General features: G+C 52.8%; 1 protein-coding gene across 4 annotated transcripts in view; it reads left to right on the forward strand.

Moving 5' to 3' along the window:
* The window catches only part of CARS2 (cysteinyl-tRNA synthetase 2, mitochondrial), a 55,969-nt gene extending 38,204 nt beyond the window's left edge, over nucleotides 1–17,765 (forward strand). For 3 of the 4 annotated variants that reach the window (XM_053563526.1, XM_053563524.1, XM_053563525.1), the window contains 6 exons: nucleotides 8,695–8,761; nucleotides 9,303–9,441; nucleotides 11,384–11,504; nucleotides 13,342–13,440; nucleotides 15,774–15,980; nucleotides 16,629–17,765. In XM_053563526.1, the coding sequence (XP_053419501.1) occupies nucleotides 8,695–8,761; nucleotides 9,303–9,441; nucleotides 11,384–11,504; nucleotides 13,342–13,440; nucleotides 15,774–15,980; nucleotides 16,629–16,700 (705 nt within the window). In that variant the 3' untranslated portion in view covers nucleotides 16,701–17,765. The remainder of the gene's footprint in view (nucleotides 1–8,694; nucleotides 8,762–9,302; nucleotides 9,442–11,383; nucleotides 11,505–13,341; nucleotides 13,441–15,773; nucleotides 15,981–16,628) is intronic. The other variant, XR_008374599.1, reaches the window with a different exon arrangement.
* The last annotated feature ends 114 nt before the right edge of the window (nucleotides 17,766–17,879 follow it).

Raw genomic sequence — 17,879 nt, forward strand, 5'->3', positions numbered from 1 at the left:
TTTCATAAGGCTGTGGCTCCACAGATGGCGGTTCCTCTGATGGGCTGGGCAAAGTCAGCTGAACACCTGCTGGAAAGGAGTCACCATTCCAGATGATGCCGTTAGGAACACGTGATTATGGGAGGAGGTCAGAGTATCAACATTAACAAGATATTACTAGAAGGTGGTTCCGATGCTCATGGATGACTTCGAGGAAGACTCCCATGGAGCAAGTCCCTGCAGACGTGCTGGAAATGGAACCAGAGTTGGAAGTGAGCTGAGTTGCTGTGATCTCACCATCAAACTTCGGTGGATGAGGAGCTGCTTCTCATGGATGAGGCGGACTCTGCTCCTGGTGAAGGTGCTGGGAACACTATTGAAATGACAACAAGGTATTTAGAATATTCTGTAAGTTTAGTTGATAGAGCAGTAGCAGGATTTGAGAAGGGAGTCCAGTTCTGAAGGAAGTTCCACTGTGGATAAAATGCCCTATGGAACATTGCATGCTACAGAAGGGAATAGTCAGTCGATGGGACAAGCTTGTCTTACTCTAAGAAATTGCTACAGCCACCCCAGCCTCCAGCAGCCCCCACCCTGATCAGTCCGCAGACATCAGCATGGAGGCAAGACCCTGCCCTGCTAAAAGGTTGGGACTCACTGAAGGCTCAGATGATTATGGACGTTTTTTGGCAATACTTTTAAATTAAGGTACGTACATTGGGTTGTTTAGACGTAAAGCTCCTGTCCACTAAACACACCATAGTGTAGTATAAAGAGAACTTTAATGCACACTGGGAGGCTGAAATGTCTGTGTGAATTGCTTTATTGAGATACTTATTTTATTGTGGTTTTCTGGAAATCACCTCTGTCTCTGAGGTCTGCCTGTGGAGCAGCATCTTGGCTAAACAAACAAAAAGGATTTGGGGCTTAAGAAGGGGGAGGTGTGGGCAGCGCCTGTGGCTCAGTGAGCAGGGCGCCGGCCCCATATACCGAGGGTGGCGGGTTCAAACCCAGCCCCGGCCAAACTGCAACAAAAAAATAGCCGGGCGTTGTGGCGGGCGCCTGTAGTCCCAGCTGCTCGGGAGGCTGAGACAGGAGAATCGCTTAAGCCCAGGAGTTGGAGGTTGCTGTGAGCTGTGTGAGGCCACGGCACTCTACCGAGGGCAATAAAGTGAAACCCTGTCTCTACAAAAAAAAAAAAAAAAAAGAAGGGGGAGGTGAGGGGCGGCACCTGTGGCTCAGTCGGTAAGGCGCCGGCCCCATATATCGAGGGTGGCGGGTTCAAACCCTGCCCCGGCTGAACTGCAAACCAAAAAATAGCCGGGTGTTGTGGCAGGCACCTGTAGTCCCAGCTGCTTGGGAGGCTGAGGCAAGAGAATCGCTTAAGCCCAGGAGTTGGAGGTTGCTGTGAGCCGTGTGATGCCATGGCACTCTACCGAGGGCGATAAAGTGAGACTCTGCCTCTACAAAAAGAAGGGGGAGGTGAGTTTTTGGAGGGTGAGCAGGGAAAGAACTGAAACAGGTATAGTTCAGTAGTTTGTTTTGCAGATTTAAGTTTCTTGGAGATGAGCACTGTTCTTTGCCTGGCACAGGAGATAGAGGTGCCTTTTACAAAGGAAATTCCCTTTACAAAAGAGGGAATTTTCCTGCACCTGCTGGTTTTCAGTGGTCTATAGCTCAGAATAATCCACACACCTTGGAGGCTCTCTGTGGGTGACGGGCTCTGTACTCACGGCTGCGCTGTCTGTACTGGTGGGGAGTGAGTGTGTGCGCACATCTGCATATGCACGCTTGTTGAACTGTTATAAAATACACTGGAGACATCATGACAGTTCCGGATTCTACAACCACTCCTGAAAACGAGGCCAAGAATTTCCTGATATCACCTCGTCCATGTTCTGATTCCTCCATTTATCCCCAGTGTTTTGCAGCTTTTTTTAATGAGATCTGATCAAGGTTTATGTATTGCATTTGTATACCATATCTTTTTAAGTTTTTTTATAATTGTGATAAAAACACAAATATAAAATTTATCATCTTAACCATTTTTAAGTGTGCAGTTCAGTGGTGTTAAGTAAGTTCACGCTGTTGTGCAATGATCTCTGGAACTTTGCGTCTTACAAAACCGAAGCTCTGCGCCCATTGACCAACTTCCTGTTTCCCTCGGCTCTGCCCGCAGTCCCTGGCAGTGACCCTCTGCTTCCCGTTCCATGATTTTGGCCACTCTGGGTCTCATGCGCGTGGAATCACACAGTGTCGTCCTTTGGTAACTGGGTCATTTCACTGACGGTAACATCCTCAAGATCCACCCCTAGTGTATTCAGTGTGGAAGTCCCCTTCCTTTGTAAGGCTGAGTATCACATGGCTCTTATCTGGTTGCTAAGGTGCAACATTCTCTCTACTTTAATTTCCCTGGGACGTTGACTTTTTTTTGTTGTTGTTGAGACAGAGTCTCACCCTGTGCTCTAAGCAGAGTGCAATGGTGTCATAGCTCACTGCAACCTCAGACTTGGGCGGGGGGCATCCTGCTGCCTTAGCCTCTGGAAGCCACTGGGATTACAGGCGCTCGCCATGGTGCCCAGCTGGGTTTTTCATTTTTTTATGACTCAGGGTCTTACTCTTGCTCAGGCAAATCATGAACTCCTGAGCTCAAGCGATTCTCCCTCCTCAGCCTCCCACAGTGCTGGGATTACACGCGTGAGCCACCACTCCTGGCAGGATGTTGACTTTTTGATGAGACTGGGCCAGCTGTCCTGCTGAACACCCCCATTCTGAATTAGGTTTGTCTGTCTCTTCCTGGCGTCATTTAACTTATTCTTCTGTCTGCCACATTTCCTTTAATTCGAAGTGAGGCTTCCAGGCTTGACTCGGTCCTGCACGCTCCGCGGGAAACCTGGGAGGTGACGCTGTGGCTCACACCGTGTTCCTCTGGGGCCAGCTCAGGTTGTTCTTTTTTTTTCTTTCTCTTAGTGGCAGTCAATGTCTTTTTTTTTGAGACAGAGTCTCACTTTGTCACCCTGGGTAGAGTGCTGTGATGTCACGGCTCACAGCAACCTTCAGCTCTTGGGCTTAGGCGATTCTCCTGCCTCAGCCTCCCGAGTAGCTGGGACCACAGGCTCCCACCTCAACACCTGGCTAGTTTTGGAGTTGACGTCTCACACTTACTCAGGCTGGTCTCCAACCTGTGAGCTCAGGCAATCCACCAGCCTCAGCTTCCCTGAGTGCTGGGATTACAGGCGTGAGCCACCCGCGTCTGGCCTGTCCCCATGATTCTTTGTGGGAAGTTTGACCTTTGGTTAAGGGATGACCTCTACCCCGTCTCTTGCAGTTCTGTGTCTTTCCCATGGTACTAAGACTCTGGTGGCGTGCCACGTGACCTCTTGTTCCAACAACCTCCCACCCAGCGGTTTTGGAGGCTTCATCTCCATGGTGGATTTCATGGGTGGTTACAAAGTTGTGACTGTCTCATCCTGGTACTTTGATCTTTTCCATTTATGAGCTGTCATTGTTCTTTAAAGCAAAGGGTTTTGTCTCCGTATCACTACAAAGTTAAGGATTTATATTTATTTAGTGTACTGTCGCTAAGTCAGTGTTCTTTTGGTGTTGAAATCATCTGGGATTTGGCCAAGGAGGGCTCTTCCCACTGGCTGCTGGGTCCCATGGCCCCGACCACTCATTTTCCGGTACTCCGCCCCCCTCACCCCCACCTTTTGCTTTCCTGCCCACACCTGCCACTTCTCCAGGGGCCTCACTGCCTTTGGGGAGAGGTGGGATTCCGAAGCCACAATCTGGGCACTCAGTATGTTGATTGCTACTGGGGTGATGTTATTTCTAGGCCTTTTCAGGGGACAGAGCTGGGGGAGGAAAACAAACATACTTGTAAATATATAAAGTAGATAATTTATTAGAGTTCATTTTGATATATCTAAATAAAATTTAATATCATGGGGCTTTTTTAAAGCTCCCCCCTTTTTACTAAAAATCACATTTTCTTGTAACAGCCTATCAACTTTTTGCTTTACTTTAAAATACACACAAAATTAGTTTAAAAACTTAATACCAGTATTACTATGAACAGTAAAGCTATTGAGTATAGTTTTAGATATCTTTGCTTTTATTTTAAAAATAATAGTTTTGTTGAAATATTCACACACCATATCATCCGCCCTTTTAGGCTGTCCTGGTCAGCGGTGTGCGGCATATTTGCAGTTGTGCAACCCTTGCTTCTAAGAACGTTTTCATCACCTCAAAAAGCACCACCACACCCATTCGCAGTCACCTCTCTGTCCCCCGACAACCACTGATCTACCTTCTGTTTCTGTGGATTGCAGGTTCTGGGCTGGTATTTCTTAGAATGCGTCCACCGAGGTGTGTGGGCTGTGCTTACGGTGAGAACACCGGTCCTGTCATCACTTGGGCGGTACTTCTGTTCAGTTTGCTTCTGGTCTGACAGTGTCTCTGCCCTCTTTTCAATTTTATTTTTTAAATATATAAAATGTTTGCAGGGTTCAGTGTCAACAGAGTAAAGGGAAGTGTGGAGGAGGCTGGATCCCCCCGCCTGCACCCGCTGCCCCCGTCCCCGCCAGTCACTGCTCTGTTTTGTTTCTGGATTATCTTTCCAGGGTGGGTCTTATGGATTAACCCAATACATATGTAGCTCCTTCTCTGCCCTCTGACACATGAGGAGCATACTGCCTTCCACCCACCCCAACAATTTAATTTTTTTTTTTTTTTTGAGACAGAGTCTCACTATGTTACCCTCCATAGAGAGCCGTGGCATCACAGCTCACAGCAACCTCAAACTCTTGGGCTTAGGCAATTCTCTTGCCTCAGCCTCCCAAGTAGCTGGAACTATAGGCACCTGCCACAACTCCTGGCTATTTTTTTGTTGTTGTTACAGTTGTCTTTGTTGTTTAGCAGGCCTGGGCTGGATTCAAACCCACCAGCCTGGGTGTATGTGGCCAGCGCCGTAACCACTGTGTTACAGGTGCTGAGCCTTAAGTAATGTTTTAATCCAATTACAGAAGTAATGTATTTTATTGTAGAAAGTTTGATAAACGTAGACAAGAGAAAGAAGTTATGTGATTGGAAAATTCAAAGGTGCACAATGTAGACAAGTCTCCTGTGTGCCCACGTCCTCCTGTTACCAGCTTCTTGGGTGTGGGTGCAGGGAGAAGGAATCTCTCTCCAAGTGTGTTCCTAACTTCCTCTGCCCCCCATGGCAGTGCGGTGAGCTCTTGCTTTCCTCACTGAGTGAGTCTTAGATTCCTGGTTTTCTATCCCTGGTGTTTCATTCCAAGTGTGTGGTCCGGGCGGTGCCTATGGCTCAGGGAGTAGGGCGCCGGCCCCATATGCCAAGGGTGGCAGGTTCGAGCCCAGCTCAGGCTAAACTGCACCAAGTGTGTGGTCCCTGTGTGTGTACCTGATTAATGTGAACAGTGTTCTCCTGACGGCTGTTTAAATTACATCACCTTTCACACTAGGCTGTGTGCATTCTGAATGTCATGGGCATCGCCGAGTCTGCACTTTGTGGCTCGTGGCAGTGCACTTGAGCCCTGTACTCTGTAGTCTACAGTGCTGTGCTGAGTATCTCGTGATTCGTAACTTAGGGTGAAGCCGTGAGCAGAGCTGCACGTCAGCCCCCACGGCCTCTAGTGAATGACAGTAAGCGGCATTGACCTTCCCACCCAGATCGATGGAAATGTCCATCTCCCAGGTCTCTGCAGGTAAATGTTTCTTATTAATTAGGTGAAAAACAGCAACTAGATATTAGATCTCCACTTCTATGTTTACTAGCTGTGTTGAATTCAGCTGTGCGTATTCCTTGGTTAGTTTTACTGTGTGTTTTTGGCTAGCCTGCAGGTACCCTGGGCCTATAGCTCTTTGGGGACATTAAGCTGTTGGCCCACATTCAATATCCTGGTTTCTGGCAGAAGGCAGTTTTCTCACCAGTCCTCAAGGCTTTGGAGAGCACCAGGAGTTTTCCTAACGGTCTGCATGAAGACTCCTGGTTTTTCGCACTTAACGGAGGCTGGGTGAGTCAGTGTGGGAGCCCTCTAGAGCTCAGGGAAGGATTCAGACCTGACTTCCAGTTACTACTCCTTTCTGAGTGTGGGAGGGCCTGGCTGGAGGGTGGCTTAGGGGTGGGTCAGCACAGGTGTTAGGGAGCAGCACCTGCCTGTGGTCCTCTGCACTGCCCCTGTGAGCTCAGAACAGCTCAGAACAGAACACTCACCACAACCACTGCCTGGTGCCCACAGGGAAACAGTCCTCTGGCCACCGTGCCCAGGAGATCACCTAACTCCCGGAGAGGCTTCCAGAACAAACATAGCAGCATGGTCACACCTCACCTCTCAGGTGGCTGTGGCCAGGCTGTACAGTGGAACCAGAGCAGTATGAAAATTTAGTGCCCCCCTCTTAGGGTGGGTGCCCGTAGCTCAGCAGTTAGGGCGCTGGCCACATGCTCCAGGGCTGGTAGCTTCAAACCCGGCCCAGGCCTGCTAAACAAACAAACAAAAAAAATAGCCAGGCGTTGTGGTAGGCACCTGTAGTACTAGGCAAGCTAAGGCAAGTCAATCACTTGAGCCCAAGAATTTGAGGTTGCTGTGAGCTATGACAGTACGGGACTCTATTGAGGGTGACAAAATGAGACTCTATCTCAATAAAACAAAAGAAAGAAAACTTAGTGCCTCCTCCCTTGAGCACTGCCCCAGGCATGCACAGACCAGGGGTGCAGTGAGGATGGAGGTGGGTGCCTACCTGGGGGAGGCAGCCCAGACCCATCTACCACCAACTCGCTTTCCCTGGTTGGGGACAGCAGCACCCTGGGAGAGCCCTCACACCATACAATACCCTTCAGTTGTGCTTCTGAGCTCAGCAGGGCCTTGAGCAGTATATTAGGGCAGCATCTATACCTGTAAATATCTGTGTCTTTTTTTTTTTTTTTTTTTTGAGACAGAGTCTCACTACATTACCCTTAGTAGACTACTGTGACACCACAGCTCACCAGCAACCTCAAACTCTTGGGTTAAGCAGTTCTCTTGCCTCAGCCTCCCTAGTAGCTGGGAGGTGCCTGTCACAATGTCCGGCTGTTTTTTGGGTGCAGTTGTCATTGTTGTTTAGCAAGCCCAGGCTGGGTTCGAACCCTCCAGCCTCGGTATATGTGGCCAGCACCCTACTCACTGAGCTACAGGTGCTGAGCCAATATCTGTGTCTTGACACGGTGCTCTGAGCTGTCCTCCGGGCTCAGTGGCCAGCCTGCTTCCTGCTCACCCTTCTCAGGCAGGATTGCAGACTATGTCTAGTCCAGCTGGTGCTGTGGGCTCCTGTCACCTTGCACCAGCCAGGCCTACCCCAGGGGACGGGGCTGGCTGCTCTCCTGCAAGGGACAGAGGACATACGTGTGGCAGAGGGAGCCAGTTTTGCTGCTGCTGTCTGCAGTGTTGGGGAGGTTGTCCTGGGGCCTGTGCTGCGAGCTGCCTGTGGGGATGACGTCTGAGCACATCGTCTGAGGCAGGGAGAGAAGAGGGGTCGTCCTTTCTTCCCTGGGGCTGTGTTTGGAGCCCTGGGCAGACCCCTTCTCTCCCTCCTTCACTCTCCCCAATTTCATCTCTTTAACTGTTGGTTACTGGGAGCTGTGATGCCACAGCGCTCTACAGAGGATGACATAGTGAGACTCTGTCTCAAAAAATAAATTAATTAATTAAATAAATAAAGTAATTCCCAGGACTTAATACTGGCCACCTCAGGGAGGTTTTGTTCTATGTCTGTGCTGGTTCAGGGGTCACCTCTGATGAGCTTGCCAGAGTTTTTCTGTGTTGTTCCGAATGTAGAAATAATTCACTTCTTTGCAAGCATTAAGTTTTCTTTTCTTTCTTTCTTTTTTTTTTTTTTTCTGAGACAGAGTCTTACTATGTCACCCTCAGTAGAGTGCTGTGGCGTCACAGCTCACAGCAACCTCCAGCTCTTGGGCTTAGGTGATTCTCTTGCCTCAGCCTCCCAAGTAGCTGGGACTATAGGTGCCCGCCACAATGCCTGGCTATTTTTTTTGTTGCAATTTGGCTGGGGCTGGGGCTGGGGCCCTACTCACTGAGCCACGGGAGCCTCATGACCATTAAGTTTTCCAACAGGCTGATACTGGTTGGATTATTAGTTTTACTCATGTTTAACCAGAGGCACAACGGTTTATTCTTCAGGAAATGAACTCAGCCTATGGTTAATCTCAGCGTCTCGAGAGCCGCACTGCCACTGGGTCTGGGCCTTTGCTCCATGCCAAGCTTGAGGTCAGCTCATCTGACCTCTGCATTCTCCTGGAGTGTCTCTCCTGCCCCTTCCTGCGAGGCACATTCTAAGCAAGCGTCGAGGGCTGCCCGGGTGCTGGCTGTGACCCTGTCTTCTGTCTTCCGTCTATGCCATAGCTGAGAGTGCCAGGGCTGGGAGCAGAACAGATTTCTCCCTGGGCCGCTTGGAGCAGGAATTTCAGGCTTCTCCTGGTCTTTCCCCGAAGGCTGAGGTTGACAGAGACAATTCATTGCGGAATCGCCAGTAGAAAGGGTCGTGATTGTGGGAGTTTGGTGTCGAAATGAGGCTTTTCCAAAAAATTCCTGATTTCTTGCTATGTACAGATCAACTCACATAATTGCAGCAAATAGTGTAACCTCTGAGCGAGACAAAATGTGAGACCAGCACTGTGACTCAGCTGCTTCTCCCTAATAGGACTTTCTGCGGACGTTTTCCCCCGACGTCTTCCGGCTTTTCTGCACACGGAGCAGCTATAGGTCAGGTAAGCGGCTCCAGGTCGGTACTGTCTCTGTACAGCCTGGAAGCGAGTCACTCTAACGGTGACTGGGGACAACAAAACAACGGCCAAACAGCACCATCTTGTGTGCTGGCTACCATGCCTGACGGCACGGTTCTGAAGAAGGCCCAGGCTGTCCACAGTCTCTCCCTCTTTGGGTTCTGACAAGCCTTAGGCCCTGCTGTCGGGCCTGCACCCTGAATGATGGTGCAGTGCCGACAGTCGTGCAAACTCCACCGCCTGAGTTTGGACCACTCCCCCCTCACCCTTGGGCCTCCTAAGCCCAGTGTGCTTGTGGCACCAGCGGGCACATTCCCTCCAGAGTCACCTGTGCCTCTGTCAGGGGAATCGCACCTCCCAGGTAGAAGTATCTGGGATGGCTTTCTCTGGTTCACCTGGTTGTTCTGGGACAGACGACCCTGTGGTCTGCATCTGGGGGGCTCCAGGGACTCTTTCCAGGTGGGCGGCATCTGCATGCTCTGTGTGTCAGGACTCTGCCAGCCCTCAGGCACTGTCTCTTCCTCAGCCATCGACTACAGTGACAGTGCCATGCTGCACGCCCAACACCTGCTCCAGGGGCTACGCTCCTTCCTCGGGGATGCACGTGCCTACATGAAGGGGCAGCTGGCCTGCAGCCCTGTCCAGGAAGACCAGCTGTGGGAGGGGTAAGAGACACACACAGGGCCCTGGTCACCCGCCTTGTGGCCTTGGGCAAGTCCACATCTCGCTGCGGGCAGGGGTGCCTGGAGGGGCAAACCAACTTGTGGGTGCTCACCCAGGCCTGGCAGAGTGGCTGCGGTTTGGGTGTGTGGAAGCAGAGGCTGTCGTCACTGGACCTCCTTCCCTTAGGGGAAGACTAAGCAGGTAGTGGATGCCCTGGACCTTTAGAGAAATGGGTGTGTCACGGCAGGGTTGGGGCACACAGCAGGGTCTCAGTGGCTGAAGCCAAAAGCCGGACCTCCTTTGGGAATTGGGGACAAGTCTGCTGTGAGCCAGGGGCACGGCCCATCCCACTGGCCTCTCGGCTAATAGTGACCTGTGGTGGCCTGAAGAGGACACGCGCTTGTGTCCACATAGTAGTGCCCGAGCTGAGCCACATAGACTCAGGACAGCAAATGAGGGGCTGAGGAGACAGAGCAACTCCAACCCCTGCACTAACCAGGGTTGTCAGTTTCAGTCTCAGGCTGAGTTCCAGTCTGTCACATGTCACATCAGAAGATTTGGTGGCTGACGTCAGGCAGGGTTGTGGGAAGCTACAGGGCTAAAGGACACCAGGGATGCGTCTGGAGACTCCGGGGACAAGCACAGTCAGCTGCTCAGATGTGTGCAGGACTCTGCCTGCTGGGACTGGAGAGGGATGAGCCACCACTGGAGGGCTGGGGAGCAAGGGCTGTGGGTGCCACCTTTTCTGTACCCATGCATGGGACATAGGAAGAAAGGCCGAGTGGAGGGGAAGGTGACTGCTGGTGGCTCAGGAGAGGCCCAAGTCTCAGTGGTGTGAAACAGTGAGAGCTGCTTCTCCCTGGTGGTCAGCAGAGGCTTCTCCATATGCTCACTCACCCAGACTGACCAGCCGCCGAGGCTCCCCCTCACTCATGTGGTGCTGAGTCAAAGGAGCCCAAGGGCCTGGTGTCAGTGGAGGTGCCGGCCCTGAGGTACGGTCACCACTGCTCCCGCGGCCACATGTGGTCCTAGCCCCCACCAGGGGCACCCAGGGAGAGAGGGTCAGAGAAAGTGGACCAAGCACCATAGCAGTGGCAGTGGGCGCCATCTCAGCAGCACTGGAGGCCTTGGGGCTGGTGAGGACCTCGCAGGCGTGTGGAGCAAGGCCAGTGCTCCTGGAGAGAGAGGGACCTGGCCTCCCATGGGAGTGCCCCAGCGGGCTCGGTGAGGCATCGGCCCCAGTGCTGCTCTTTCTAGGAAGTCTGAAGGCAAAGGAGAAAGAGCAGAGGTCACTGGAGTGAGGCAGTGCGACAGGCACGCCCCCGCTCAGAGAGGCCCAGAGCAGCAGGAGTCCAGGAGTGTCGCCCTGTCCGCTTGTGTTCTTGGCTCAGAGATGAGGCAAGTTCTCTGAGCCAGGACCCAGTGGAGGGAGAGGCCCCAGTCCCCAGGAGGCTGACTGGAGGCTTTGGGCACAATCCCCCTGCCACAAGACACAGGCCTGGATGGAGCCTGCGGGAGCCCCTGCTCTTCCCCCCACCCAAGTCCTGTCCTGGGACAGGTACAGAGAGCCAGCCCATTTCTGTCCATTTCCACCTGTCCCTGCCTGCAGGCCACTCTGACACACAGCATGGTCCAGTGAAAGAGATTGCTTCCTCAGCCCCCTCAGCTTCTCCCTGGGGCCATCAGGAGGGGCCCACACGTGCCTGGTGTGTTTAGACACGGCTGTACAGGCTGCCCCCTTCTAGACAGAGTGACTCAGTGGCATGTTGGTTTGGAGCTGATACTGATGGTCACGACTACCCCACATAGGTCTGTGAGGTGACTGACAGGACACCCAGACTAAGGCCCCAGCCCTTCTCCCAGGGCCATGCCTTGGAGAAACAGGCTCAGCCAGGTCAACCTCCCCATGGCCTTGGTGACCGTTCTTTCCTCATCTCTCTGTAGCCTCTCCAGCACCAGGGGGGCCGTGCGGGCTGCACTGGCGGATGACTTTGACACACCCAGGGCCGTGGACGCCATCTTGGGCCTCGTACACCTCGGGAACAGACAGCTCCAGGCAGCTCAGGTAAACCAGGAGCTGACAGCCTTGCCAGCCTGCTGCCCACCAGGTCTTTCTCATGTGGAAGTAACAGACGCAGCTCTGGTGACCTGCCTCCCACAGCTGGTGGTTGCCTGGAGGCCACTGGCCAGTCCCCCCAGTAAGAGTCCTAGAGCTTACACAGTTTGCATGGTCTTTCCTGATGGTCCAGCCGCCCAGAGCAGTGACTCTGGGAACACACAGAGTGGCACACCGCATGACCCTCCTGTCACGGGAGGGAACTTGGTGGAGCCTGAGTTTGTTGCTCACAGGAACCAGGAGGCAGCTGTGCACAGGGCCAGGCACGTCCCTACCCAACTTGGGCCTTGAGGCCACCTGGGGACAGCCACCTCCTCAGGGTCCAGATGTGCTTGGTCCTCAGGGAACATGTCTGTACACGCTCCAGTCCTGAAGCTTCCTTAGAAAAGTTTTCTTGGTTTTGAGGTGGAGTCTTACTATGTACCTTGAACTCCTAACTCCTGGCCTCAACCAGTGATCTGGCCTCAGTCACCCATGTACCTGGGACTACAGGTACCACTACACAGTTCAGAGACAGCGTCTGTGCAGAACTTTCTGGGGAAAGACCCACCTCCCCTCTTGTAGGCACTGTGCAGTCTGCCTGTGGGGCTGACCCTGAACTGCTAGTCCCTGGGGGCATTTGCAGTGTTGGGTGGAGGGCAGCAGATTTTGGTTCCTGAGTACTTTTGAGGGTCCCCTTGCCACAACCTGGGGCAGGGACGGGGACTATCAGGCAGGTGCTGGTCCTGGGAGGAACTCTCCTGGGCGCCATGCAACCTTCCAGGACCCAGGAGGGTGACGCAGTTCTGAAGACCCTGTTTGAGGTCACCCTGGTGGCTTTTCCACCTTTGGTAACATTCACAGGTTCTGGTCCAAATCCCCAATTGGCTCAGGGCCTGGGTGGAGGGCTCTGCCTCTGGCTGTGCTCTGTGTGTATTTTAATAGCAGATTCCGGATGGGAGGCTGCATCTTTTGCAAGCTTGCAGGTGACCTGGGGGCAGTGAAGCCAGCAGGGCCCATGCCTATGTGATATACGTGTGGTCCAACCAGCATAGGCAGACTGTAGGGCCATGGTCTCCTGGCCACCCCACTGGTTGGTGGACAGGGCACAAGCACTTCAGTCACAGCACAGACACCACCCAGCACTGCAGGGGAGGGCAGGTCCAGTGGACAGGAGTGCACTCTGCCCAGGTGGCCTTCCCTAAGGCTATCCCTGGCCTCCTGTCTGCCCTGTCCCTGCTCAGGCTACAGGGAGGCCTGGGGCCTGGTTGCCTGCAGCTGTCTGTTGCACCTGTGCCCAGGAATGAAGGCTGGCGTCCCGCGAGCATCTGTGCCTCTGACGGATGCGAGCCACATGTCAGGGTTTCTTCATTTTCCAACTTAGAAATCAAGCCCAGGTCCTACTCACCCTCTGCCTGCCACTCACCCTCCACCTGCTGCACATCAGAGCCCACTGTCCCTTTCAGCCCATCATCAACCATGGTGAGCTTGTACCACCGTTCCCCAATGATACAGACTGGGTTGGAGGTGCTAGAGCAGTGGTTCTCAAACTTCCTAATGCCACGACCCTTTAATACGGTTCCTATGGGTCACGACCCACAGGTTGAGAACTGTTGTGCTAGAGACTCCTGCTGCACCCACACCGTGCGTTCTGCCAGCAAGGCCAGCTGATGGCGGAGCTGTCCCCTTCCAAGACAGAAGCTGAACAAAAAGGCCCCACAGCAGTGGCCCTGAAGCTCACCCTGAGTTTCCCAGGCATGCCAGCATCCAACTGTGCTGAGAGCCTTTGTCGGCTGCTTCCTTACAGGACCCGGGCGGCCCGAGAAGCCCAGCAGTATTTGGCGCCATCGTCTCCTACATTGAACAGTTTTTTGGGACTATTGGAATTTCTCTGGCAAATCAGCAGGTAAGTCCTTTTATGTGCTTGATCATGGAATCACCTGGTTGTTGGTACAGTAACCTTTACCCTCTTAGCAGGTAAATACAACACCAAATTAATTTGCTTACAAATGTTACTTTCCTGGAAACACTCAGTGCTAACACTCACTAATTGGAATGTGGGGTGCCACTTCCCAGTTGCAAACCCTGTGAGCACAGGGCTCAGCCAGACTTGTCAGCTCTGTGGACACTTGTTTTGAAAGACTTAAAATGTGGCTCAGCATTTGTAGTACAGTGGTTATGGCACTAGCCACATATACTGAGGGTGGCAGGTTCGGCCTGGGCCTGCTAAACAATGACAACTGCAACAAAAAATAGCTAGGCGTGTGGTGGATGGTTGTAGTCCCAGCTACTTGGAGGCTGAGGCAAGAGAATCACTTAAGCCCAAGAGTTGGAGGTTGCTGTGAGCTATGATGCCACGGCACTCTACCAAGGGCAATGTAGTGAGACTGTCTTAAAAAAAATAAAAACTTAAAATGTGAGAGAAGTCACATGCAGAAGAAGAGAATGTATGTTGTTTCTTGAACCACTTGAGGATAAGCCCTGGGCTGAGCCCCCTGCCCGAGACTGTGTGTTCCCACAGACTGGCCTCTCCAGACACTTCAGGTTTCACCCGCGGGCCCGGTGATGTCCTTGTGGCGGAATGGTCTGTTCAGAAGCCCATGCTGTGGTCACATGGCATCCCTCTCCTTCTACCTGGGATGGTCCTCAGTCTCCCTTGACCTTCCTAACCTCGACATGGGCCAGCTCCATGTGGAAGGGCCTCAGTGTGGGTTCACCTGGTGTCTAGTGGTCAGGGTCAGGCTCTGTGCCTCTGGGAGGTACATTCCAGAAGCCATGCCCTGAGCATGCTGGGAGGGGCACAAGCCCCATTTATGCCTCTCTGGTGACATTCCCTGCCTGTGTAATAAGGCAGAGGCTGCTGGCACCTTCACCCTGTTCTTCCTGGTAAGCAAGAAGCTTTTGTGAAGATACCTTGATCCTCCTATTCCTGGTCAGACGAGCATCTATTTATGTACACGGCAGTACAGACTGAAGGTTTTCTGCTTTGTTCGAAAAGTTAAATCCATCACCACCATATTTTACAATTATATGGCTGGGAGGAGCCCTGGGGGCCATCTGTGTCCCTGACTTATCTGGACCTCCCCACGGTTCTGCCACATGGTTCCGGGCTCTTCTGGGACGGGGTACAGGTGCCCCCCGGAGACCCTGCATCCTTGCAGGGGAGCCTGGGCTGCTGGCTGTGCCTGAGCTGGGCTCGCCTCTGGCTCTTCATAGATGATTGGCATCTTGGTGGTAGTTTCCAAGTGTGGCTTATTTATACACCTGTCCATCACCAGGCAGGCTTGACATCCATTCTAGGGCTATCCTGAGTCTGTTCACCCGTCCACATAGAAACATTTACTGGGCTGAGACAGCCTTGGTTTGCATTGTTTGAGGTGAGGCATCCCAACGTTACTACGCAGTAAGAGAAGGGACATGAGGCCTGGGCCTGGTGAGGAACAGCTTATTCATCAGTCTCTAGCAGCCAAGCCTCAATGTCTGGTTCTGCTTTGGGCTCACATTTTTGTAACAAAAATCACCTTTTGTTGTGGAAGCAATAATTGTATGGGGTTTAAGTACAGGGTGTTCCAAAGGTCTCCAGAGATGGGAAACATTAACTCATATTTTATATGTTTCATGCTTTTTATATTTTATATCCACATCTAGGGAAATATTTTGTAAATAAAGGTATATTTAGCTGCAATTTAGCATTTTCCCTGTGTGTGTGTGTGGCAACCTTTGGGACAACCTATAGTTTGACTCCAGGGTTATAACTGCTCTGGGTCTGTCTCATTTTACACATGTCTGTGGCAGCTGGGCCCAGCAGCCCTTCCTGAGCAGCTGCCAGAGCCACCCTAAGGGGAGGACAGCCTGGACGGGAAAGGACACCTGTGTGTGTCCATGGTGTCCAGCTATGTCCAGCTGAAACCCAGCACATGTGGGCCACAGAGTGTCTCCATGGTTCTGAGTGTCTGGCTACAGCGAGCACCTCTGCTTTCATTGTCATAGCCAGACGTGAAAGAACACCCACCTATTGGGCAACGGCCCTCACATCTGCACTCCAGCTCTTCCCTGTTGCCCAGTGGGTGTTAGCCAGCTGAGAGAGAACAGTGGAGACGTGTGACCACCCAGCACTGTTCCCAGAAAGAGGCTAGCTCCAGGGACTCAGGGACAGGACAGGGCTGAGGGTGTTGGCCTGGTGCCCTCAAGTGGGCACTTCCCTCCCTGCAGACTGACAGCGTGGCTGTGCTGGCTCAGTGTGTTTCAGAGGATGGCAGCGCGGCTACCCTGCACAGCGTGGTGGAGGAGCTGGTACGGTTCCGGCAGAGTGTCCGGCAGTTTGCACTGACCACACCAGAAGCCCCCGGGGAGGCCCGGCGGCAGCAGCTCCTGGAGAGGAGGCCCTTGCTGGAGGCCTGTGATGTCCTGCGCCGGGACCTTGCCATCCATGGCATCAGCATCAAGGTGAGCACCCACAGCTGCAGCATAGACAGCAGGCTACCAGAGCAACCCTGCTTCCCCATGGGTTCCCATCCCATGGCACATCTGGGGGACCCTGGGGCAGGTCCTGTCAGAGCCAGAAGACACAAACTGGGTGGTGTCTCTTGAGGATTTAGGTCCTGCCAAGCCTTCGTTTGTATACCCAAGTTATACTCTGGGCCTTTTGCTGAGATTGAGACAATCTCACTCTTGTCCCCCTAGATAGAGTACCGTAGCATCATAGCTCACAGCAACCTCAAACTCTTGGGCTTGAGTGATCCTCTTGCCTCAGCCTCCTGAGTACCTGGGATTACCGGTGTCCACCACGCCTGGCTAGTTTCCCCCCCCCCCCCCCGCCTCTTTTTAGCAGAGTTGGAGTCTTGCTCTTGCTCAGGCTGGTCTCAACTCCTAAGCTGAGACTTAGGAGATCCACACACTTCCCCACACCTCAGCCTCCCAGGTGCTGGGATCACAGCAGTGAGCCCCATGCCTGGCCCATCAGCCCCCTTTTTAAAGCATCCAGCTGCTTCCCTTAGGGTCAGGTCAGTGAAAGCATCACGTGGCACCATGCTGGACGTCACCTCTGAACACAGTGGTGTCTGCTCAGTTGGGACCTTCCTTTCCTTTCTGTAGGACAGAAGCAGTACAACCTCCACGTGGGAGCTTCTGAGTCAAACGACGAGAGACCCCAAGCCAGGGAGCTGAGGGTGGGGTGCCAGGACCCAGCCGCTCAGTGAAGCTGCTGCTTCCTATGGCACAACTTTATATTCAGCGTTCCCAGCCAACACTGAAATAGAGCAAACCAACACCGTCCCACTGGTGTCATGACTGGGCCTAAAAATCTAACCTAAGGTACCAACACTGCGCAGTGAGACCAGCTGGCCCAGCCAGCTCAGACAATGTGGAAGTAAGAGCAAGAAGCCGGGGCAGTGGAAGGTGGGCGGTGCCGTGGCCCGTCTGAAGCCTAGAGGATGGACCAGGTGGCTTCCCCTCCCAGCACCGTGTTTGTCTCTGCTTAGAGGTGACTAGAACCTGCCTGCAGTCTGGCTATACAGTAAACATCCTGGCAGCTGGTGTCACTTTGGCTCTTGTGGTGTGAACAGCAGGTGGGGGGGTCAGGGCTGGGCCTGAGAAAGGTTAGTGGCAGAGAGGTTGGGAGAGCCAGGCGAGGGCAAGATGGAGAGGTGAGAGAGACAGGACTCCTGAGGGCCAGGCAGGGTCCTGAGTGTTATGTGGCTGCATTCCTGGCCTGCAAGCTCCCGTCTCCAACTTTTCTGCCACAGCTGCTGAACAATGCCCTCCGAGGCTCACAGATGCTGGGCAGGCCTGCCTGCTGTCCCCACACTGCAAGGCTGGCATCCCTTCATCCCGGGCACAGCTGCAGGCAAGCACGTGGCTGGGCATCCAGTCATGTAGGATGTTTAATCGTGACCCCAAGGTACAGATCTTCTCACTCTACAGATAAGAACAGTGGTTTCAAGTTATCCACCGGAAAGTTCCCCAGAGGGTACCTTGTAGTGAGACACCCAAAGCCACTTAGTACCAGGGGTCAGACTCCTGCAACGGCCTCTTCCTCACCAACCCCATAACAAACTTCCGTTACTCTCCTGGTCCAGAGAAGCAGTTAACTTGATCTGAAAAACACCAGCAGAATCCATCCTGGCCACTCAGATGTGCTCCCCATCTCTCTTTAAGCGAAGGGATTCTGTACCTATTCAGAGCAAAAATTAAAGTGATAAAAACCACAAGGATAGAACCTGTGGCTTTGCTAATTTTATCTCCCGTGGATAGAAGTGCTTATGTTTCAAGCTTATTCTTTAAATGATTGTAGGGATATTGGCAGGTGCTGGTGACAAGCACAACACGGGGCAGACAGCCTGTGTG

The sequence above is a fragment of the Nycticebus coucang genome, chromosome 15, assembly GCF_027406575.1.
Source record: "Nycticebus coucang isolate mNycCou1 chromosome 15, mNycCou1.pri, whole genome shotgun sequence".
Classification (NCBI taxonomy): domain Eukaryota; kingdom Metazoa; phylum Chordata; class Mammalia; order Primates; family Lorisidae; genus Nycticebus; species Nycticebus coucang.